At 45.4% G+C, this 22,876-nt stretch overlaps 1 protein-coding gene across 7 annotated transcripts in view; it reads right to left on the bottom strand.

Annotated features, from left to right (window-relative positions):
- The window catches only part of ARMC8 (armadillo repeat containing 8), a 1,620,024-nt gene that overhangs the window by 461,391 nt on the left and 1,135,757 nt on the right, over positions 1 to 22,876 (bottom strand). For all 7 annotated transcript variants that reach the window (XM_069615827.1, XM_069615825.1, XM_069615821.1 and 4 more), the window contains one exon: positions 1,877 to 1,959. In XM_069615827.1, the coding sequence (XP_069471928.1) occupies positions 1,877 to 1,959 (83 nt within the window). The remainder of the gene's footprint in view (positions 1 to 1,876; positions 1,960 to 22,876) is intronic.

The following is a 22,876-nucleotide window of genomic DNA, read 5'->3' as shown; positions in this document are numbered from 1 at the left end:
TTGACATCACTGGCAGACCCTATCAACTGGTATTGGTGGTCACAGGATATTTCGGTAGCAGGGGAGAAAGTGGGGTCCATTTCAGATAAATATTTGTGCTTCTCAGCTCAAACATCAATTTGCTGGATTCTTCAAATGGAAGAAAAACCAAGATGAGTTGGCAACTGACAGATTTTTCCAACCTTGGGGCCAATGGTTAAGCTATGCCTTTCCTTCTTTCGCTCCAATCATACGAACCCTCCTTGCGTTTGAGTTTTGCAGCTGTAATTCTGACACCCCTGCCAGATTTTCAGTGCTTATTGTTGAACCTTGAAGCCCTCAGCCATACACTTTTGAAGTACCCCAATCATGTGTTGATGGCCTGGTTCATTTTGAGGATAGATGGTGAATGCAGGGAATTGTGATGCTACGTTCAAGCCACATTCGGAATTTCCTGAGCTCCATCGACCTTCATATCCTACTGCACTGTCTCATTTGACTGGTATCTTCAACTGGATTTGAACCACTACTGTAGTTGATGTAGTTCAGGTGGTGATTATTTTGGCAGACCTTCGCAGGGCTCTTTTTTGCCGTACTTTCAATGATAACTGATACGTCCTTTATCCTAGGCATTTTGTGCTTGACAAGTTCCCTTTAGGCAAACATCTTTATTTGTTGTCTTGTCAGGGATATTCATCACCAGAGTTCCTCCTCATCCTAAATATTTGTCCCTGTGGGATGTGAACTAGGTACTTCATTTCAGGACTTGCCATACAATAGAGAACAATTGCTTCAAGGTTTATCTTCGAAATTTCTCTTGTTAAGGGGTCAAACATTTACTGTCCATGTCATATCAAGAATGGCTCTACACTAATCGGCTATCCTCCAGTAAGACTGCATGAAGTACTATGCTTCAGCAGTACAAACTGTGTGCAAGGGTCTTCATGTCTGTCAGAGTTATTAATTTCTTAAAAATACGCTCTGGTTACTTCTACTACCTTTGCTCAATGGGTTAAATGGTTAGTATTTGAGGCTAAGGTGGAGGTTTCAGTTTGCAGGGCTCATTCATGAGGAGTGCTATAGCTGCCTGTGTTTTCTGGGCTACAAACCAAACTAGGAGACATACTCGAGTCCACAAATTAGTCCAATGATTTGGTAGTTAATAAAATTATATTAATATATTGAGAATGTATCAGCTGCTTTGGCCGTTTTGAACGTACTTAATAGGAAAAATCTGTTCTGTACCATAAAATACAGATTGCTGCTATTATTTCAGTCTGACAGTCAAAATTGTAAAAAACCACACTGAGGGAAGTATTATCCCACCAGTCAGGTACTGGACGGTCCCTCATCTTTTGTTCAACTTCTTTCGAGACACAAGAGGTTACAACAGGGAGGCCTATTTCCCAAAAACCTATCTGGAATATTAACATCTGGTCACTCCTTTGTCACCGGACTTTGTGGACCATGACTTTCTGCTTGTCGTCCACTATGTACACTCCAGGTATCTGTAGAAAAGCATAGCCAAAAAGGAGATTAGGCCTGAGACCAGTAAGGCTCTAGGGAACACCATTGGTAGGGAAGGTCATTTGATTGTCATGTCATCTAATGGTTCTGAAGCTTATCTTTACTTTTTTCTTACTGTTGTTAAAATAACAGTATGCTACTTAATGTTCACCTCTGTGCCATTAATAAAATAAGGATTCTCCATCATATTAACTAGGAGTATTCAACATTTAAATATACTTTTAGCTGATGAATAAATGGCAGGAAAAAAAGCCACTTTTTAATTTCACAAAGTACTAAGATTGAACAGGGTCGTGTGATGGGATAGGAGGAATAAAGTAGGAACTCAGACACTGCAAATTATTTTTATTCAGACCACGTAAACTCATACCTGACTGCAGCTAACCGCACCTTGATACTAGACTCAGACAAGCCATTCACAATTCGGTCCATCATATTTTCAGTCTCAATGATCTGGGGGAGAAAGGGTTAATGTTGCATAAATAACAACATGGGAGTCGACAAGCTCTACTCATTAATGCTTGTAAATGCCAGTATTCTATAGTTGTCCTTTATAGATTTTCTAAATACTGCATTTAACAAGTAGATGTGCTTGAGAAAATAAAGGCCAGTTCATTCATCTTCCCCCCTGATGATGTGATATACTGCTCAGCAGTATAACAGCGTATTATATGGGTTTGGCAAAAAAGGCAATTACTGTATCATCCATGAAACATCACGCAAAAACTATGGCTGCAGGTACCATGGCAAAATAAAACATATGTTAAAATAATAAAGTTACTCACTAGAAGTAACTTTGGTACTCTTAGTCCATGGCTCCATTGTTTTACCATCTCTTGTAAATCCATTGCTGCAGTGTGGACAGGACCAGAAATTCGGCCATCGCAGTCCTAATATATTAATGCCACAGCCTGCCCCACATTTTCCCTTCATCCCATATTTTTGAATGTGAGAAAATGCATGCTCAGCAGTATAACAGCATATTATATGGGTTTGGCAAAAAAGGCAATTACTGTAATATCCATGAAACATCAGGCAAAAACTATGGCTGCAGGTACCTTGGCAAGATAAAACATATGTTAAAATAATAAAGTTACTCACTAGAAGTAACTTTGGTACTCTTAGTCCATGGCTCCATTGTTTTACCATCTCTTGTAAATCCATTGCTGCAGTGTGGACAGGACCAGAAATTCGGCCATCGCAGTCCTAATATATTAATGCCACAGCCTGCCCCACATTTTCCCTTCATCCCATATTTTTGAATGTGAGAAAATGCATGCTCAGCAGTATAACAGCATATTATATGGGTTTGGCAAAAAAGGCAATTACTGTAATATCCATGAAACATCAGGCAAAAACTATGGCTGCAGGTACCTTGGCAAGATAAAACATATGTTAAAATAATAAAGTTACTCACTAGAAGTAACTTTGGTACTCTTAGTCCATGGCTCCATTGTTTTACCATCTCTTGTAAATCCATTGCTGCAGTGTGGACAGGACCAGAAATTCGGCCATCGCAGTCCTAATATATTAATGCCACAGCCTGTCCCACATTTTCCCTTTATCCCATATTTTTGAATGTAAGAAAATGCACAAGCTGCTACAGTGACTGTAGCTTTGACAGTGGGTGGGCATTAGAATGGTAGGGTTGCATTGATTAGAAGCATCAGAGTTACTACTAGCGAGTAGCAATTCCTTCCTGTTATGTCAGGTTCTATTTGATTCGAACTTGTGTGTTAGGATTAACTAACAAAGCATCTTTACAGCATGGTATGAGCCTAGACCAGAGATCTGGTGAAATAAAGAGCAGTGTTCTCAAAGTGCATGTAGGGTCGGTGTCATGGTTGCCCCACAAATCATAATTATGTAAATTCTAGGGGTGTTGGTATGAGATAGAGCGGGAAGAGCAGTTCTCTGTAGCTCATTGCAAGGGGCTGTATAGGATGCAACCTAAAAGCATATGAAGGTCTGAGATGTGTTTCTCCATCATAAGTTATAATGGCCACAAACAGTATAGACACATAAATCACCTTCTTTGCTTGATTAAGGCAACATATGAGAGCAACACTTTTATCCAGATTGTGCAAAGTTTCCTCTGTACTAAAAGCAGAGGGCACGAGGGGACATACAGGAGAGCCATGTGATGTAAAACACATTTGCTTTGTAAACCTTTGGTGGTGCTCAAATTCTTTCCCAACAAAGCACTTGGTTTACCATTTCAAGTTTTAGTTCTGTGTAAATTCTACTTGAACAGAATGGGAAAGAAATATTGTGGTCAATATAAAAATCACACACAACTTTAGGTTGCAAGGGAAAACAGAATTAGCCTACTTCAAAGAAAAGAAGAAGCTTATGAAGTGGAATTCATCTAAATATCTGTTACTCAAGAGACTGATGCAAACTCTAGCAAAAGACCATCTTGCAGGTCACAAACTTAAATTCACAGACAGCCACTATATGGAAAGTGTAACTAGCAGTTTTTTTCCTCACTCCGTCAGAGCATGACTTTGGAACACTAAAGCCTTTTTCCAGATGCTTTTTAAACTCAGGGTGATATCCTTAATTTACCTCTTATCATTTTTGGTTTCTACTTCCAACTCTAGCAAGCTGGACTAGGGGTAGAACTAGCAGCTTGCATTATCACTAGGTCTAAAGTACCTTCCTCTTTGACTACAATGTCTACATTATTACTTTCCCTGTCTACAGGGCAGTGTGGCTCTCCATTTCTCCTTCCGAGAAGGGACCACTTTAGCCATGGCAAGAGACCACAGCACTCGCACAGCTGTATGTAAAAGACATAACTGTAGGCTCTGTCCCCTCATATGCTGGAATATCAAGTGTCAGAACATTTATATGGGTGCACTTGGGCTGTTTCAATGGGAATAGAAGAATTACCTAGCCACCTTACAATCCGAGAAGGTTTCTAGATCATCATGTGATAACCCATACAGGGATAATTTTAAGCCGTAGGCCAAAATAAATGTTGCAGAGCCCACCATCGTTGTCGATGGCAGCGATCCCCCATCCCGTAAAAAGTGCTCTTAACACACTGCTGGGACGGGGTCTTCAATAGATAGCCATTTGAGATTAAAAATCTTTCTAGGCCTAGTATTTGCTCTAAAGAGGCAACAGTCACTCATGAACTAATGTTATCTACGTTATCTGGGTCAGATGACTCCACAGTGTCTGCAGGTAACATTAGCGTCATCTGATAGCAGTGTTTACAGGTGTGTGAGTGTAATGTTCATCTAACATATTTCAATAACACTGTGCAGAGTCTAAGGGAACCCAGTTCCATCACAAAACTTCCTACAGGCCTCTGCAGTCATATTGGTGGGAAAAATTCAAAAGGGAAGCATCTTGTCAGAAAAGGTAAAGTGCCAAAAAAAGGCAAGAACACTATAGCACCATAGAATTGAAAAACAATTTCAAAAGGAGGCGCAAAGACAACACTTTATGGTTGAACAAATTACAGGAAAATACAAATTAGTTTCCTGACAGGTGACAAAAATGAACCAAAATGGCTCACTTTGCCTTGAGAATTCCCTGAGTTTTAAGGTCCAGCTGCCTTCGGAAATATAAAAATAGAGTCCTTATCTTCGAAAGAGATCAGAATACTTTTTTCTTGGTTTGTGTAAAACGGAAGACAATGGCATGTTTGTACCCTGGCCTTGTCTATCTGACTGCTTAGTTATCATCCACTGCTGAAACGGTAGATTAGGAATCACACAAGTTCATAATGAAGCAGAACTAGATGTAAATGTAAACTGGACTATTAGCAGAAAACAGCAACCCTTCTGAAACGTAGAAGTTGTGTTTAAATGTAAGCAAACAAATAATGTCAGGAAAAGATTAAAAGGTATTTCACAAGTTTTAGTAGCTTATTTATTTATATGTATTAACAAGGAAGGGAGTAGGGTGTATTGTCAAAGTGAAAACCTGTTTAAACTTTCAGATAGATTGACATGCTTGAACCTTCTTATTAGATGGCAAGACCAGAGACATAATGTGCATGACATTTGTTTATAGTAGTAAACGTTGTACATTCATGATAGCTTTATGAGCATAGGGGCGTGGCCTCAGGTTACACTGTTAAGAGTCCAAACTGATCTTTTTACGGAAAACTAGGGTCAATGCCTTACAGGAACCACACATTTATCTGTGAGTGGGGATTACGTGCTTTTAAGTTGAAATTAAAATGTAATGATTAAAACGAATAAACCAAAATAAATTGTTTGTTCAGCATTGTTTAGACACGGAGAGAATGGTGCCTCTGTGAAGAATGCAGAGCTGGGCCTCATAATAACACTGATCCACCCATAGACCGCAGTGCTCAAGCATAGGTGAGACATTTGTGACTTCATTGTTGACCTTAATATATCCACAGAAAAAGTACACATTAAGGTTGGGGCACTTAACAACATAAGCGAAATGTCAGCTTGATGCATCCTCTGAAGCAATGAGAGCACTTTACAACTCTAATAGCAATACAAAATTAAGTAAAGAGGATTTCCATAGTTCCAACGGTGCAAGGGAATTGATCCAGTTTGGAAATAACATTGAGAGATTTAGAGGTAAAACGGAACTCCATCCTGAATGTATTTTTTAATACAAAAAACCTTTCCCTCAGTGACTTCACTGAGAATATACATTTTATTTTCTAAACCCTTTCGAGGATTACTCTGCATTGAAAGTGCCACACTGAGCTGTGTTCATAAGCACGCTTCCCGGAACAGTGATGCGATGTGGCTCTTGAACCAGGATTACCATGCTTCTCCCATGACTGAAGGACGGAATCAAGCTTTAACGCAATTGCAGCGTTTCAAATCAACAGTGTCACAATATATATTTTCAGATACTCTGCACTGCTCCTCTCTTATACAGATCAAACTCTCTAGGACTGCAACAGGACAAAGGGCTTTTACATTTAAAGTACTTTTTATTTGATTACGAAACACAATAATCGACATTTCAAAAAACAAATGCATACTTTAAAGAAATGCAAGTTTATTTTACAATAGACTCCCATTACAGCTTTTTTAATACTTACAAAAAAGTACCACAAGAAAATCATGCTGCCAGTTATATATGCAAAGTCGAAGAAAGTATGCATTATTTTTTTCCAAAGGTGTGAATGTAATTAAAAGATGTGAGCAACCAGGAGGATGAAATTGCGCTGTTAACTCAAAATACACTAGACCTTGAAACAAAGAACTATGAAAATTAAAAATCACAGCCATTAGCCAACAGGTTTTAAAAAAACAGAAAGGTACAGTAGAAGTTATGCAGGGGCTTTACTTAAATATAAATACATTAGAAAGCATACATTTTCTAATAAAACAAAGGTTTACATTGAAAATAAGCATATACTTGGGAATCACTAGACACTAAGCAAAAAATAAAACATGTGGCTAAGATGTACAGTAGAGAACACAGAAAAAGCAATTGAGAAATTGACATCTCTTTTAAAACATCTTAACGAACACACCATAGGACTGCCTTCCACTGAGGATTACATGCCTATGACATGTTTTCCCCAACATTCCTTCTTTTAAATTGATTGTATGCTGTCCAAGTTTTAATGATTAGCGAGTCAGACAGGAGAAACAACAACTAATAAATGTGGTGTCATTATAAAGATCGGGAAATATGTACAGTGGTGGAAAAGGTAGTGGAGCATCATTATATAAGACTTGAAGTATACAGAGGTAAATCAATGGGACGAAGACACGTGCATTGTATGTCTCGCCTCAGTCTAAGAATGTTTATGAGTAAAAACACCAGAAGCTGTGCGTGGAGAGGTTACCAGGTTTCACTGCCAGGCTATTTGATTAATTCACCACTTGTGTGCAATCGTCATTCATTCATTCATTCAAGGCAGCTGGACAACTGAAAGCGATGGTCAGCAATTCCAGACCGATGTTCTGTTCACGACTCACTCCTTTTGTGCAATCTGATTGTGCAAACTTGCACAAATGACAGAACGTTTGCTTGCTTTTTCTTTGCATCAAGGATTTGGGGGAAAAGGTCAATAGCAGGTGCGTGTGTGTGTATGTGTTCCTGTCTGTGTGTTACAGATCAGAATTCAAAATGTTAAATCTTCAATGTATTTGCTCCTATTTCCAAAATGTACATCTCTACAAAGCACATTGTTTAAACAAAACAAATGTACTTATAAACATGACATTGTTTTTACATATACAGTAATATGATTATCATCGAAGCATGAATAACAACAGATTTAAAATGATATTTTAGGGAGTTGTACTTTGAGCATGCTTTTTTGGGGCATATGCATGAAAAAATACTGCGTTTCCTGGATATGCAAAGAAATCGGAGGTTACTGGGCAAAAAAACGTTAGAAGGTGGTTTTCATAACAGGAACTTTAGATATTTCTCAAACAATTCATTATGGAAGCATTTGAATATGCAGGTGACATTTTGCATTATCATGCACATCCAACCTTTAAACATGCAGTCTGTGGGCATGCAAGTTTTAAGGTTTTAAAACAACAATGTTCCTCAGCATCTTAATTATGAACCGTTATCAGTCAATACTGGTCAGCAAGCAACTTCTCTGTCAACTAATTAAAGAGGCATTTGTGAATATTCACAATTTCAAGTACAACAATGATCAAATATATTGTGCTGCTGTTCGTTTCTAGTCAACCAGGTTTTACAAACGATCTTGCATCCTTGCCATTACCTAAGTCCATCTCAGTCTAAGAATAATGGAACGATACATGTGTTTAAAATATGCTACTTCTGTTTTGAATGAAGTTTCATTTTCACATTATACCCAGAGGTACCCAAATGGTAGAATGCAGCCCCCTAATTGTGGTTCTTTATTACCCTAATGTTCTCAGGTTCTCCAAGAGCGAAACAAATTAACCACAATGATTACCTTAAAAGGTCCAAGTAGTTAATAAAATGTAAGAGGCATGTGAATGGGGGATAGGCAGTCTAGTAGCCAAGCCGTCAGATGTGGTGGGCCAGAGGGACCTTTGTTTTAAGCGACTTCTCCACTTCACCAAACGTTGTGCTACTGAGCAAATCACAACATCTAACAGCATCCCAGATACCCCTGCTGCAAAACTGTGAAAGGTATGGAGAAGCACACTTCCCATATTAAGTGCTATATAATAGAATAAATACATTTAAGATGGGTTTGTTTCGGAATCCAGGGTAGCAAAACATGAATGGAAGGCAAGGTGTTTTAATTGCCTACTTTAAAATGAATTAAAAATCCCAGCTTGTACCTTGCCATCAGCAATTCAACATTTATGGCACAGAACTGCATTTGCGTAAACATCAAAATCTTTTTTAAGAGTGAACGTTTGATTCATAACAGAATGAAAGAAACAGTTTTAGCTTTAAAAGTGAGAGTATGATACAGAATATAGGTAATACAGATAAAATGAATACACAATAGGCACATTATAAATAGCTATATAAATTGTATAGGCATATGTTTAGCCAACTTTTTCCACACACAGTATCGCTCTATAAAAATATTCAGGTAAAAATACATTTCTAAACAAATATACTGATAATAAAAGTACTTCATACGAGAAAACATGCAAATGAATTGACATTGTTTCAAATACTGGTGGAAAAGGTCCTTAGCAAGAAATTAAAAGCCAGATGCAGGTTATTAAATGTACATCAGTTCTTTTTAAACATACAATAATTCTTTGATTTCTTTAAGTACACGTTACTCACTGAGGTGATTCTCGTGCAGGTTGTCCTCATTACCTTTTACTTAAAACTCAGAATGCCTTTGTTTGAGGATAACATACTGGAACATTCTGTTCACAGAAAAATCTAACACTAAAAAACGGAAGGTACTGTGCCACTCCTCCCCTCACCAAGCTTGCTCCCCCAACTTAAGTCTTTCTTCGTCTGTTCATACCATATGGCTTGAATAGGAGGGAACATCTGGAGAAAGACTTAAAACAGGGTCAAGAGTCATGATGATTAACCTGCAATCGTATTTCCAATCCCCTTTCTTCCAAGCATGGGGAGATTTTAAAGCCAGATAATTACGATGGAGGGCAGGCACACCAATTTAGGGAAATATGCTCTGTAGGATTGCTTGACTAAATTGAGCCTCTTATTTGGAGCAAAGGTCCATGCAGTAGTGCTCACAAAATCCATGGAAGTAGTCCAAGTAGTTGCCTTTTAGATGACCGATAGAAGCACATGGCGCTGGAAAGACACACAAGGAAGCATGGCACTTAAAGCATAAGTGTGGATCCCTTTGGGAGAATCAATCTGCTCCTTTGTGTAGCATTGTAGGAGGCAAGACACCACCCAGTACATAATAAAGGTCGCAGAGGCTTACTTTTTGGGAGATTAACGAGCATAGATTACAATATATTTGTATGAAAACTGGACGCCTTTGTGTTGATTCATATTCTTTCTAAAGGGTGTGTCAAGAAAACATGAGAACTTTGAAAGTAAGTATTTCAGAGTGACATGGCAATCTGACACAATTTTAGGTCATGAGGGAGAGGGGGTGTAAAGACACTCTCACATCAGGAAAGAGGGTGCAATCGGCTGATTTTCCAAATCGAGTAAACAGCAACACCAACTAAAACAAATATACATACATTCAGGCGGCTAACTTGATGGGGTATCCTAAAAGGGGAAAAACACCAGAAAACACACATAAAATTAACTTTCCATTTGCAGTCTGTAGAGAAAGATTCTCGGGATTCTTAAAAGCACATAGGTAAGAGCTGCAAGATTCCATATGGACGGCTTAATGGGAGAGATAAGAAAAACTACAAAACACGTAGGCAGCATTTCAATTTGCGGACCTGCTCGACCACAACTCAGCAGTATTTCTGTATGTGTTGTACATTGCTCTAACACAAAAGGTATTTTTTCCTGCTAAAGCCCATGGGAGAGGACATAGAGGAGAGGTTTTCATAAAAAGCGGAGTTGAACACAGCCAGGTTTTAATTTTGTCGCAGAAGCTCACAAGGGAGGAGGAAGTCATTTGAATAGAAACGGCAAGACATTTGCTGAGGGAAGTGACAAGAACAGAGCATGATCCTCTACCTTGACAAGGCAAATGTGTATCTCAGTATGGATAGGACAAAATTGGTAAATACAAGAGTAGGTGGGGAGAGTAGCGGTTTAGCTTCAATTTTAGGAAGCTAGATCCTGAACTGGTAATAGCACGAAGGACAGTCCTGAGGGTTTTCAAGCGAATCCTCTGTTTGATGGAGCATGAGAACAGGGAGATGTAGGTAGAATGGTGGAGGCCAAAAAGAAGACTGGCAGCTGAGTTTTGGAGAACATTTTCAGACAGGACGAGGAGGGAGTCAAAAGTAAAGAGACTTGCTGTAGTTGAGCCAGGATACGATTATTGCAAAGGCAGCAGAGATGCATGCAAAAGGTGTGAGAAAGAGGAAGATATGTGGTGAAGACAGAGAGAGAGGAGAGACAGGAAGATGTGACCTCATTAAGTCGAAGCAGAGGGTGAATGAGGGCATTGTCAAATCAGAAACCATGATTCTTAACTGAGGGCCCTGTCTGGAAGGTCCTAAGAAAGGTGGCCAGAAATGAGTGACCATGCAGGAGAGGGTCACCAAAGATGACCACCTCAACTTGGTTAATTAAGGCACAACGAGTTGGTAGACATCCACACCAAACAATAGAAGGCAGGACCGTAATCTGGGTGTGATGTCACCCAGCTGCCTTTCCAGACAGATAAGCAACTGGGTGTTATTAGCATATCTATAGGAATGAACATCCAACGAAAAGTGGAGCAGCTAAAGGATTGAAACAGATGTTAAAGAGAGCAGGGGCGAGAGAACACCACAGGTGAGGGGCTTGAGGAGCAGTAAAAGAATTAATGGGCAACTGACTGAAAAAACGGTTAGCAAAAAAGATATGAACAAAGTTAGTACAGGGCCAGTGATGCCACACAATGAGGAAAGTAAGATGGGATGGTCAACAATGTCGAAGGCTGCTGATAGAATGAGTAGGACAAGACCTGCATATGCCATTGTGTATGCTAAGAACAGATTTGAAGTGACACCCAGGGCATTAACTGGCCTGGAAAGGATGATGGGGTCCATAGTGCTCAATGTGGGCTTGAAGTATATATAGGACGAAAGGTCACTGGCATCATGATGTCCAGAGGGTTTTTTCAAAGAAGTGGGTAACAGGGGCAGTTTTAAGGAAGGCAGGGTACCCATCCAGAGTAGAAAGAGCCGTTCAGAATTAATAGAAGCAGGACCTCCCAGGTTGGTGACAAACAGAACTGCATAAAGCAAACTAGGGAAGGGACAAGATAATAGTGAGATTTAAGTTTAGAAAAGCGAGTGACAAGACTATTGAGAGTAAGTTTGGAATAGCACGTGGGCAATGAGGAGAGAGACCAGTAATGGAAGGCAGACAAGAGGGATCAGAGGACCTAGGTACAATGGTTGCTTTAATAGAGTCCATCTTGAAAGCATAGAATCCACAGAGTTCATCACCGAGTTCAGGAAAAGGATCAACCAGAAAGACTGTGGTTAATGGAAGATAAAGTTAATTCAGGATAAAAAAAGGAGGGCCCCCCTGAGGAACAAGGGCAGTTTCAATATGGGGGGTGGGGGGGCAGAACGTTTTGCCACAGTAACACAGTTTGTAAGATTATAACTGGGCACCAGAGAAATTATGGTTGGTAGTTAGAGATCCCTGCACCAAAGTCATTCAGCACCCCTTCTGGCTTGTTGAGTGTTAAACCCTTTATAGAGTACTATTTAGGATGCAAGGATTTACTGGCCCACAAACAGGGTTTCAGTCAGATAAGTAGGTTAAGAGCAGAAGAGATCCAGGATTTAAAGGTGGTGAATCCTGAAGAGACATTGCTGTGGGGCTGAGAAGTCAGGTAGTTCGCCAGAAGAGAGGATTGAAGCTCTGCCTTGGTAAGTTTATGCTAATGTACGGGAGAGAGGTTGGTGAAGGAGGATGCAAAGTAGCAGAAATGGAGGGAAAAAAGGAATGGACAATTGATATATCCAAACAATAGGAAGGGGGGAGGAGACAGCAACATGTTTGACAGTGGAGAATATAAGATTAGGCATTAGGGTGTCATTGCTAGATAAGAGTACCACATTCCACCTATGGAAGTATGCAGCCCCCTGTTGAGTTGAAAATTAAATAATGTATAAATTAAATTGGGTCGGATGGTGAAATGAGGGGGTGGAACAAGAGTTTTCCTGACCGACAATAAGAGAAGAAATTATTTTCATGTTTATAACCTCATACCTGTAACCCCAATGCTCAGTGTTTATTATTACCCCTTAAATCCCAGCGGCCTCTGGTTAGGGTGCCCTGTCTCTATTTGCTCCAGTTATTGTTGGTTGCTATAATCTTGACAGCGCATGATCGCTCAAAAGTGCTGAGAATGGACTTTTGGACACCTCAAGTTACTGGGACAAGGCCACAACTGAGCCTGTAGATTGCACCAGTCTGAACTAGCATCAACAAAGGACTGCTCATCAGTGGCAGATATCGTCACAGGGAGGTAGGGTCTATGCCCCTTTTCTGAGGATGATGTGACCAGAGGTACGCAGCAGATGCCCTATTTCACCCTGAAATAATCCATCACGTGACACCATATGCAAATGCACATATAGGACGGACTAATCCATCAAGACAATAACCCTTATTGTTCTAAATAAGGCAGGAATCATATGCCAGAAGGCCTGTTAAGTGCCTTTCAACATTTTGGGGTCAAGCATCTGTAACCGATTTCAGGAGCTGGTTGGGAGGGTGGAGCCGGTTAGTTGGTCAGAAATGGGTTCAAGCAAGGATACTGCCCATTTGTCTTGAAATGGAAATGTAACAAACCCTTTTGATCAATTCATTGCTCAAAATTAAGACTGTTTTCCTCACATTTACATGCCCATGTAGTAAAATCACCAAGTACAAGAAAATGAGGGGAGGAAGTAGCAAGAAAGAATCCATGAAAGAATCAGTGAATGAGAAGCTATGCCCAGATGGCAATATCTGGAACAAAGAAAAGGAGAAATTACTTATCGTAATGTTCTTTCTATGGATTCTTCTCCCGCAGATTCCTCGTCTGATAGATATTCCATCCAGCTCTGCTGCTTTGGAAAATTTTCGACAGGGGGCATAGTGGATCTCGACCAGGCCGCCGATCTGTCTTGCTTGGCATCTGATAGTCGGCTCGGACGTGAAGTCGGGCATCTTATAAATGCTTCGTCACTTCGCCATACATCCTCAGTTTCCCCCTTTTTTCCCCTCGAGCACACAACGCTGCATAGGAAAACAGAGATAACAGGCTAATAAGTCCCCCAAAAATGAAATAACTATAAACCTCAGAAGGAGGAAGAATTTGCAATAGACACTAACAAAGTAGTGTCAGAAATCCCCTTTTTGTATTTATTTTTTTATTGACAACATGTGGCAGGAAGGACACAAAACTGTCACTGAGGACCATCAACAAGTCACTGTTAAAGAGGAGATTTGCACCAACCACCGACTTTCTGAGCAGGGACGGATGGGAGGGGAGATGAGCAATCTCCAGGAGAAGAATCCATAGAAAGAACATTTTGTAGCACTGCCCTGCCAAAACACACTTCAGCTGTACGAGCCACATCTAGACTCTAATGCTTAGCAAAGGTATGAAGGGGTGGCCAGGTCACTCAGCGACAAATATCCCCAACAGGGACCCCCCTCTGTAATGCTGTTGACGCTGAGACTCCCCTGGTAGAATGAGCCCTGATGCCTGCCAGTAATTACTTTCTGGTGGACTGGTAGCATTCGGCTATAGAGAAAATTAGAAAATTATCCAGCGGGACAAAGCTTGCTTAGTTATGGCGAGGCCCTTACAGGCTAAAGAAAAAGCCATGGAGACCTGGTCAGCTCTTCTGAACTCAGACGTCCTTGCAATGTAATAACTTAGCAACCTTTTGTGATCCAAGCGATGAAATCGATCCTCCTCATTAGAAGGATGAGGGGGAGGATAGAAGACCGGGAGGTCGATAGGTGGAACTCAGAGACAACTTTGGGAAGGAAGCCAGGCCTAATCCTGAGCAAGACTTTCTCCCAACAAAAAAAAAAAATCATAATATCGCAGGAACGGAGGCTTACAGCATAAAGCCTGCAGCTCACTCACCCATCTTGCGGATGTAATGGCTACCAAAAAGGCTGTTTTTAAAGAGAGAAGTCTTAAAGGACAAGTATGCATAGGCTCAAAGGAAGCCGCCATTAGATATGTCAGTACCAGATTAAGGCCTGGCATAGATTCACATGCTCATGAATATAAGAATACATAGCAGTACACACTTGCACAACCACGGGAGGTGACAAGGCTCAACATTAAGCATCTCTTACCTCCTTACCAGGCTCACCTTAAAGCGAACAGGTTGCGCAGCACTGCCTGGCCGACTCTGGACTCCTCCCTGGAATCCCGGTCAACGCAGTAGAATCTCGTGAAGGTGTGCGTCGACCTCCATGTAGCAGCCCTGCAGATATCCAGCAGAGCACACCAGACAGGAACACCGTGGTAGCAGCGATCGCTCTGGTTGGATGGGCTCTCTGAGGGCCTGGCAACGGTCGGTTTGCCAACCGATGACAGTGCATGATGCAGCCGGAGAGCCATCTGGAAATGGAAGCCTTCGAGAGGGCCTTCCCTTGGTTCATAGGTCCAAAGTTCACAAACAGCTGTGATGTTTTCCGAAGGCTCTTTGAGCGGTCCACGTACAATTTCAGCGCTCTAGCCACATCCAGCGAGTGCAAAGTCATCTAAGCCGGTGACGGTAAGAAAACGGGTAACACCAAGGGCTCGTTGAGATGGAAGTCCGACGGCACCTTGGGCATGAAGGAGGGGTGCGTCCTCAGCACTACCCTCATCTTGTGGAATCTCAGATATGGAGGTTTACAGGAGAGGGCCGGGATCTCTCCCACTCGTCGTACAGAGGTGATGGCCACAAGAAACGCTGTCTCCCACGATAGGAACTTCAGCGGTGCCAAGTGTAGGGGCTCGATGGGGGACCCATGAGCCTGGTCAGCACCATGTTGAGCTTCCACGCCGGAGCCTTCACCGGTGGGAAAGAGTGGAACAGTCCTTTCATGAACTGCTTCACCAGGCGGTGAGACCACAGCGATGGCCGCCCCGGAGTTCTGGTGTAGCGGGAGATAGCCACCAGGTGGATCTTGATGGAGGCGTGCACCAGCCCCGCCTTGGCTAGCGACAGCAAGTACGGCAGCACTTGAGGGGCCGTAATCCGTAGAGGGTTGATCTTCTGTGCACGCCACCAGACAGAGAACCTCTTCCATTTGTGCCCATAGAATATAAGTCGAGGGCGCCCCGGCCTTTGCAAGCACCTCCTTGCAGTCCGCCGGGATATCGTACCCTCCAAACTCTAGTGCTGCAGGAGCCAGGCCTGCAGGTTCAGCGATGAGTTGCAGCAGCAACGGCGGGAACACATACAGGAACAGGCCATCCCTGGGGAATGACAATGCGTCGGCCATGCTCCCCGGCTGGGGAAACCTGCTGGCGAACCTCCAGCAGTTGGTGTTCGTCGCCGTCGCGAATAGATTGATCTGGGGATTGCCGGAAAAGGAGATCCACTTGATCCTGCTGAAGCGCCCAGTCGTGGCAAGAGCGCAGCTCCCTGCTGAGTGAGTCAGCAATGGTGTTCTTTATTCCTGCCAGGTGGAAGGGTACCAGGAACATCCCATCCTGCGCTTCCTTGGAGAGGGCTGGGGATCTGGTGCCCCCCTGCTTCCAGATGTAGAACATTGTGGTGGTGTTGTCGGTGAAGATAGTCACCACATTACCCTTGAGGGACAGGAGGAACAACCTGAGGGCCCAGAACACGGCTCGGAGCTCCAGGACGTTGATGTGTAGTGACCTCTCCTCCGGGAGCCAAAGGCCTCTTGCGTGGAGATCTCCGGTGTGCGCTCCCCATCCCTCCACAGAGGCGTCCATCTTCACAGTTTCCTGATGTGCCGGGGACTGGAAGTCCATGCCCGCCGCTAGATGCACGCGGTTGCCCCTCCACCGGATCGCTTGGCGGAAAGCATCGTTGAAGGAGATCTTGTCGTCGAAGCTACCCGCCGCTTGCATCCAACGGGAGTCGAGGAACTCCTGCACTGGCCGCATCCGCAACCTGCACAGATGCACAAGGTAGATGCACAATGACATCATGCCGAGCAGGGACTTAATGGACCTCACCCTGGCCATTTCCATGGTCAACAGCTGTTGTACCTTGCCCAGGATGGCTTTCGTCATTTCCTCCGACGGGGAGGCCAACTTTGCCACTGTGTCGAGTCTGGCTCCCAGGAACAGGGCGTCCTGCGACGGTACCAAGTGGGACTTTGCGAAGTTGATTGAGAATCCCAGTTCCGAGAGCAGGTGGATGGTCTTTGCTGTGTGATCGACGGCGAGTTCTCTTGACTTAAACGAATGAGCCAATTGTCCTGCCATGATGTCTACCCCCGGGGATCCAGATCAAGTCCAGCAGCCCTGGAAGCAGGCATCAAGTTATTCCAAGCAAGCCATTTGGGTGCAGTCCTGGCGTCTATGGCACCAGGATCATATGGAGAGTCAGTCCTGGAGCCATAGGCGCCAGGCTCATAGATTAAAACTTACCTGATGCAGACCATGCTGCAAACTTACCTGATGCAGACCATGCTGCAGAGCTCCAAGCCAAAAGAGGCTTGGAAGGGACTACTTTACCTAGGGACTATTTTTTACTCGGGTGGGGTCGGGGAGGAATACTTACCTGGGACTACTTTGGAGGCTATTTAAACCACGCCCGAAGAGCAGCACACGCTTTGCGTTATTCTGCATCCAGCAGCGTAACGCTCACCGTGCCTGCAAGTCTGCATCCAGTCTTCTGCCATGCCCGCCTCAAGTCTGGAGCTCCTAGAAAAAGGGAGAAAGAAGGAGAAAAGGTTAGAACAAGAGCAATACCTTTGATCCTTACCCGAATTCCCGATCCACTGCGCCTTCGAGCTGGAAGAAAGAAGTTATTTTATGCACGTTGCCTCGCCTGCTGCAGCACCGCGCTGAACTCACCGGCCTTCGCAGCATCTTCACTACTCACCGCATCCTTCTACATGTTCCCGCCGCACTCCGGCACCTAAGGGGAACACAAGAATAGCAAGGTGAGCCAAGGGAATAAACAGAGGCAATATTAGTTACCCCCATGGACTTACCTGATTTTACTGCCGGGGGTACTATTCCTCTTCACGAGTCGGCGCAGCCTCCACCGCATCTTCGTCGTACCCCGGCCCCTTAAGGGAAACAAAAGGACAGCAAGGTGAAACAAAGGGACAAACAAGGGGAATCCTCCTCACCACAATAGACTTACCTAATTTTACCGCCAGAGGCATTATTCCCCGAGACTTCATAATTTCTCTCAGCACCTGAATAAGGGAGAAAACAACAAGTTACATACTGACATTATTTTATCGAACTGTGTTGGATAATAGAAATCCTTACCTGAATGTTACCGGTTGCCACAAGGAACTCTTCGCTAGGGTCAAGCTGCAACCTGCAAGGAATCGGACAAGAGTGAAAGTCAGACATTTGAACTCTTACGAACTATATACCTACGGCGTCTTGCCGGAAATCTCAGAGTCAATACTGTTCTGGAACTCACCTACTCCTTTGAACCAGTGAAGCAACTGGTTATCTACGGGCCCCGGCGCTCAATGCAGTATGGAGAGCTCATCTTTCCAAACCATCAGGTGAGACTATAAGAGGGGACATTAAAGGTGATCAGGTGGGAGAACAGCGGGGGTGGGGGTTAACACTCAACTCCACGGGTGGTTAATTCCCTTTCTCCATTTGCAGAAGAATACTCCTACGGGCCAAGCAAACGAAGCTAGGTGGGCCAGTCCAGTCTGTCATCTCGGCACTACGCATCACATTGGTCGAGACCGCAGCTGTCCAGTTCAGATCGACGCCCCTGTGGGAGCCAGGTGAGCGTAACATATACGCGGATCCCCTGCAGGCGCAGCCGCGCCGCCACCAGTGCCAGGCACTTGGTGAAGACCCTTGGCGCTGACTTCAACCCAAAGGGCAGGGCCTTGAACCGGTAGTGCCGCCCTTGGAACATGAACCGTAGGAACTTTCGATGTCCTTTCGGTATGGGGATGTGGAAGTAAGCGTCCTCCAAGTCCAGCGACAACAGGAAGTCCCCTTCCTCCAATTGTGCCAGCACGTGCTGAAGGGTGACGATCTGGAACTTCTGGGACTTGATGTATTTGTTGAGGCGGCGAAGGTCTAGGATGGGCCGCCAGTCGCCGGTCTTCTTTCGGGCAAGGAGGATACTCCGGAGCCCCGGAGCCTCTTTGGGACAAGCTCTATCGCGCCCTTTCTCAGCATTGCTTGTACCTCCAGAAGCAGCTGTGGCACGTGGTTTTCTTTCCTGTCCACAGGTGGGAAATGGGGACACTTTCTTTGGAACTCCAGGGAGTGCCCGTTGGCCAGGCGTGAAGCACCCAATGGTCGGTGGGGCTGGACTCCCACACGCTGACGAATTTCGCCAGCCGGCCTCCCACTGGGGTGCTCGGTTGGGAGCCCGACGTCACGGCCGGTTCAGTCTTGTTTCGCCGAGGCCTTGCCACCTTGGCCTCTTTGTCGACGACGATGTCCTCCTGCCTTGTTGCAGCCTCTGTAGGCTTCCTGCGATGAGGAGCGGGCTGCCTGGCGGTACAACGAGGCCCTGTCGCCGAATCCCTTGGAGGCACCTTGAGACTTGCCTCCGGAGGTCCGAAAGGACGACCGTCGCTGATGGAGAGAACCCAGGGCCCGGGCCGTCTCGGAGTCCGCCTTGATGGCCTGCACTGACTCTTCCACTGCCTTGCCGAACAGGTTGTTCCCATCGAACGGCATGTCCAGTACCCTGGTCTGCACGTCCTAATGGAAATCAGTGGCCCTGAGCCAACCGCGCCGGCGAAGGCAAACGCTGTTGCCCATCTGGTGAAAGCCAGTGTCGGCGATGTCCGTGGCCACCGTGATGGCGTGGTCCGAAGCCACCTCACCTTCCTGCAGGATTTCTAGGGCTTCTGCCCTCTTGTCATCTGGGAGGAAGTCCAGGATGGGAGCGATCTTGAACCACAGCTCCCTTTCGTTGCTCGCAACGATCGCGAGGGCGTTGGCCACCTTGATGGTCGTCGCTGCCGACGAGATGACCCGTCATCCCATGGCATCCAGCTTCTTGCCCTCGGTGTCCGGCGGGGAAGTGGAAGTTGATGCTGCCGCCCCTGCCGGTTTCTTCTTGGCCGCCGCAGAGACCACTGAATCTGGGGACGGCTGTGCCCTGAGGCACATAGGAGCGGGTTCCGGGACCCGGTTCTTCTTCTCGTACCGGTCCCTCTTTGTCGGGGCCGTGGACGGGTTCTTCAGAAGGGACAGTCCTTCGTCCCAGATATCCAATAAGGGGACTGAGAGGACGGCCTTCCTCTTGGCCGCCCGTCGTTGGAAGAGGAATCCTTCCTTCTGCTCTTCGTGGCATAGCTGGAAAAGCTATGATGCCCTGGCGATCGTGGCGTGAAAAGAGCCGGGGGAGGGGGGGTGTGGGGGAGGCACAGGCAGGGGGTGATGGGAGATTCGTCCCGTCATCACCACCATTGTTGTCCGTCCCCGTTGTCGCCGTCTCCGTCCCCATCCCCTCCATAGGAGGAGGGGATGAAGCCTGGAAGGGAGGTGGAGGATGGAGTCGCCTCCGCTTGTTCAGTGGTCTCCCCGACGGTCCAGGCGCCGCTGGATCGTCCACTGATGCTAAGGGCAACCTTGTCCTTATCTCCGTACACAGGGTCTGCAAAGCCATCAAGATTGTTCCTGAATTGTCTTGTGGCGTCGGGAGCGAAGGCTGGGGCGCGGGTTCCTCCTCTTCCTCAACAGTCTGTGGTTCCTCGTTGGCCCCACCGTTGCTCTCTACGTCTGCCTCATCAGGATCCCTCCTGTAGGCTCTGGCCTCCTCGAACTTCTTGTCCAGGATCCTTTTCACGCCATTCAGCTCATCCTCGGAGGTGGTATCTGTGTCATTTAGGGCTACCGTGCCCCCCTCTTTCTCATCCCAGGGTTTCACAAGGGTCTTCTCAACAGGCTGGAAAGAGGTTTCCCCCCTGGGTGGCAGGAAATCTCTAGGCCCGGAGGTCATCGCCACTGGGGTAGCCTCCGCAGGCTGTGCCAGGGCCGCCACGACTCCTTCAATCCAGGCCTTAGCCAGGTGAATCTGGGCCTTCACAACCTTCAAGGCCTTCACCATGGGGGTAGGGTCACTGCCTCGCTCCCCCTTGGCTGTCTCTGTCGGGATCGACTGGGGCTTCTCCTGAAGCTTACCCGGGTTATCCGACTTGCTTTTCACAAAGCCAGAGCGTTGGCTCGTGGAAGATGGCGTCAGTGACATTGCTCCCTGCCTGGTAGCCGAGAAGCCCGAACCAACGGCACTTGCAGTGCTTTGACTTCTGTTGGGCCTCCGTCGCCAGAGCGCCCTCAAAGGTCTTAGAAGAGCGCTCAGACAACTTCTTCTCATCTGCTGCTGGGCTCTTCCCCTCCAGCCAGTTAGTGAGTCGAGTCTAATGGTCCTTCAATGTCCGAACGGACATTTTCATACAGAACGCGCAGTCCTCTTCCACGTGCGACTTGTCGTGAAGGCAGTGGAAGCACCGGGAGTGCTCACCCTCCTTGAAGACATTCTGTAATCCACATCCTGGGCAGATCCTAAACAGTTTGGATCCAACGGGCGTCGCGTCTCCTTTGTCCACGCGGGGTAGGCCTCAAAGATCTCACGGAATCCTCCAAGAAGAGAAACTCGCCGAAAATTCGCCCTTGAGGGGCTTAGAAAAATTCTGAAACTGGTCCCGATTGATCGGAATAAGAATCGGTGGAGCTTGAGGCTCGATTGACCGAAAAATAAGAGTAAAAAAGGAAAAAACAAAACGCAGTAAAAGCTCGAGAGCTATATCACGAGGACTCCCAACACTTGAACGTGCTGTAAAAATCTGAAGATGGCTGCCAGAGGAGGGGCTTAGGTAGAGGGCAGTCATTGGTTGGGGGCAGTATGACCCAGAGACCCTTGATTGGTTATTAGTAGAAAGACAGTTCAGAAAGTAAACTGAAACAGATTTTTTCTTTACCGAGGATTCCCAGCCTGACGACGGGGACTATTCATGAGCATGTGAATCCATGCCAGACCCCATGCTGGAGAACTTGTCCTTCCTTAGGAGCTTGTTCATGCCTCTTTAGTCCAAGATGGATCTCAGTCCTTCCTCCTTTTTGGAGAGAATAAAATATGGGGAGTACCATCCCTTGTTCCTCTCCGCTACAGGTATTGGTTCTATAGCACCTTTCTCTAGCAGGGTTAAAACTTCCTGCTGAAGAAGCGGGTCTGGAAGCTTCAAAGAGTGTCTTCCCGGTGGATTGCTTTGAGGTTGCGTTAGAAAAGGAAGGCAGTAACCAAGGGCTATTATTTCTAGAGCCCAAACATCTAAAGTAATGGCTCGCCATTCTTGCAGATGCTGCGACAGCCTGCCTCCTACAGGTGTCTTGTGATGCAATTCCTCAAAGTGGTTTTGGGGAGGTTGCTGCAGCTGCTGATGGCAAAGAGGCTCCAGCTGGGGCTGGCTTAGCATGTTTACCTCGTCCACCACGAGTGGTTTTTCTCTGGCCTCTTTGACTGGCCATTCCTTTTGCCTTTCCATATGAGGAGTAATAACGATAGGATTGTCCCCTCCAAGATTGTTCTGATGCATGAAAAGGCTGAGGTTGCCTAATAGCAAGCTCCTAAAGATTTGGCTGCTGCTTTTGAGGTCTGCAACCTCTCAAGGCTCTCGTCAGCCTTCTTGCCGAAAAGGCGAGGCCCATCAAAAGGCATGTTCAAAAGACGGTTTTGCACGTCAGGTGCGAAACCCAACTTTCGCAACCACGCAAATCTGCGCATCACTGTGCTAGTGGCCATGGACCTGCTCATGCTATCTGCAGTGTCCAATCCAGACTGAAGGGATTCTTGCATATCTTCCTTTCCATCTCTAACGATGGCTAGGAATCCTTCCCTTTCTTCCCCTTGTGGTATGTGCTCTGCCGCCATTGCAATGCACTCCCACGAGTGTATGAAAATGTTGCCAAGGCACATGTGGAGTTGGCCGATTTTAATGCATACTCCCAGCTGAAAATACCTTGCATGCCAACCATCCACACGCCTGTCATCCCTATCCGGAGGGATGGAAGGGTACGCCAGGTTATTAGAAGCTGTGGCTGCCTGGACCACCAGACTCTCAGGAGAAAGGTGTTTGGACAGATAGCCAGGGTTGCTACTGGAAGGGCGGTATTTTGAAGTGAGGGATTTATTCACAGGAGGAATTGAGTCCGGGGTCTCCCAAT

This window comes from Ambystoma mexicanum, chromosome 9 (genome assembly GCF_040938575.1).
Source record: "Ambystoma mexicanum isolate Mex_15411 chromosome 9, UKY_AmexF1_1, whole genome shotgun sequence".
Lineage (NCBI taxonomy): Eukaryota > Metazoa > Chordata > Amphibia > Caudata > Ambystomatidae > Ambystoma > Ambystoma mexicanum.
The sequence above is the reverse complement of the archived record's forward strand: the minus strand, read 5'-3'. Positions and strand labels throughout refer to the sequence as shown.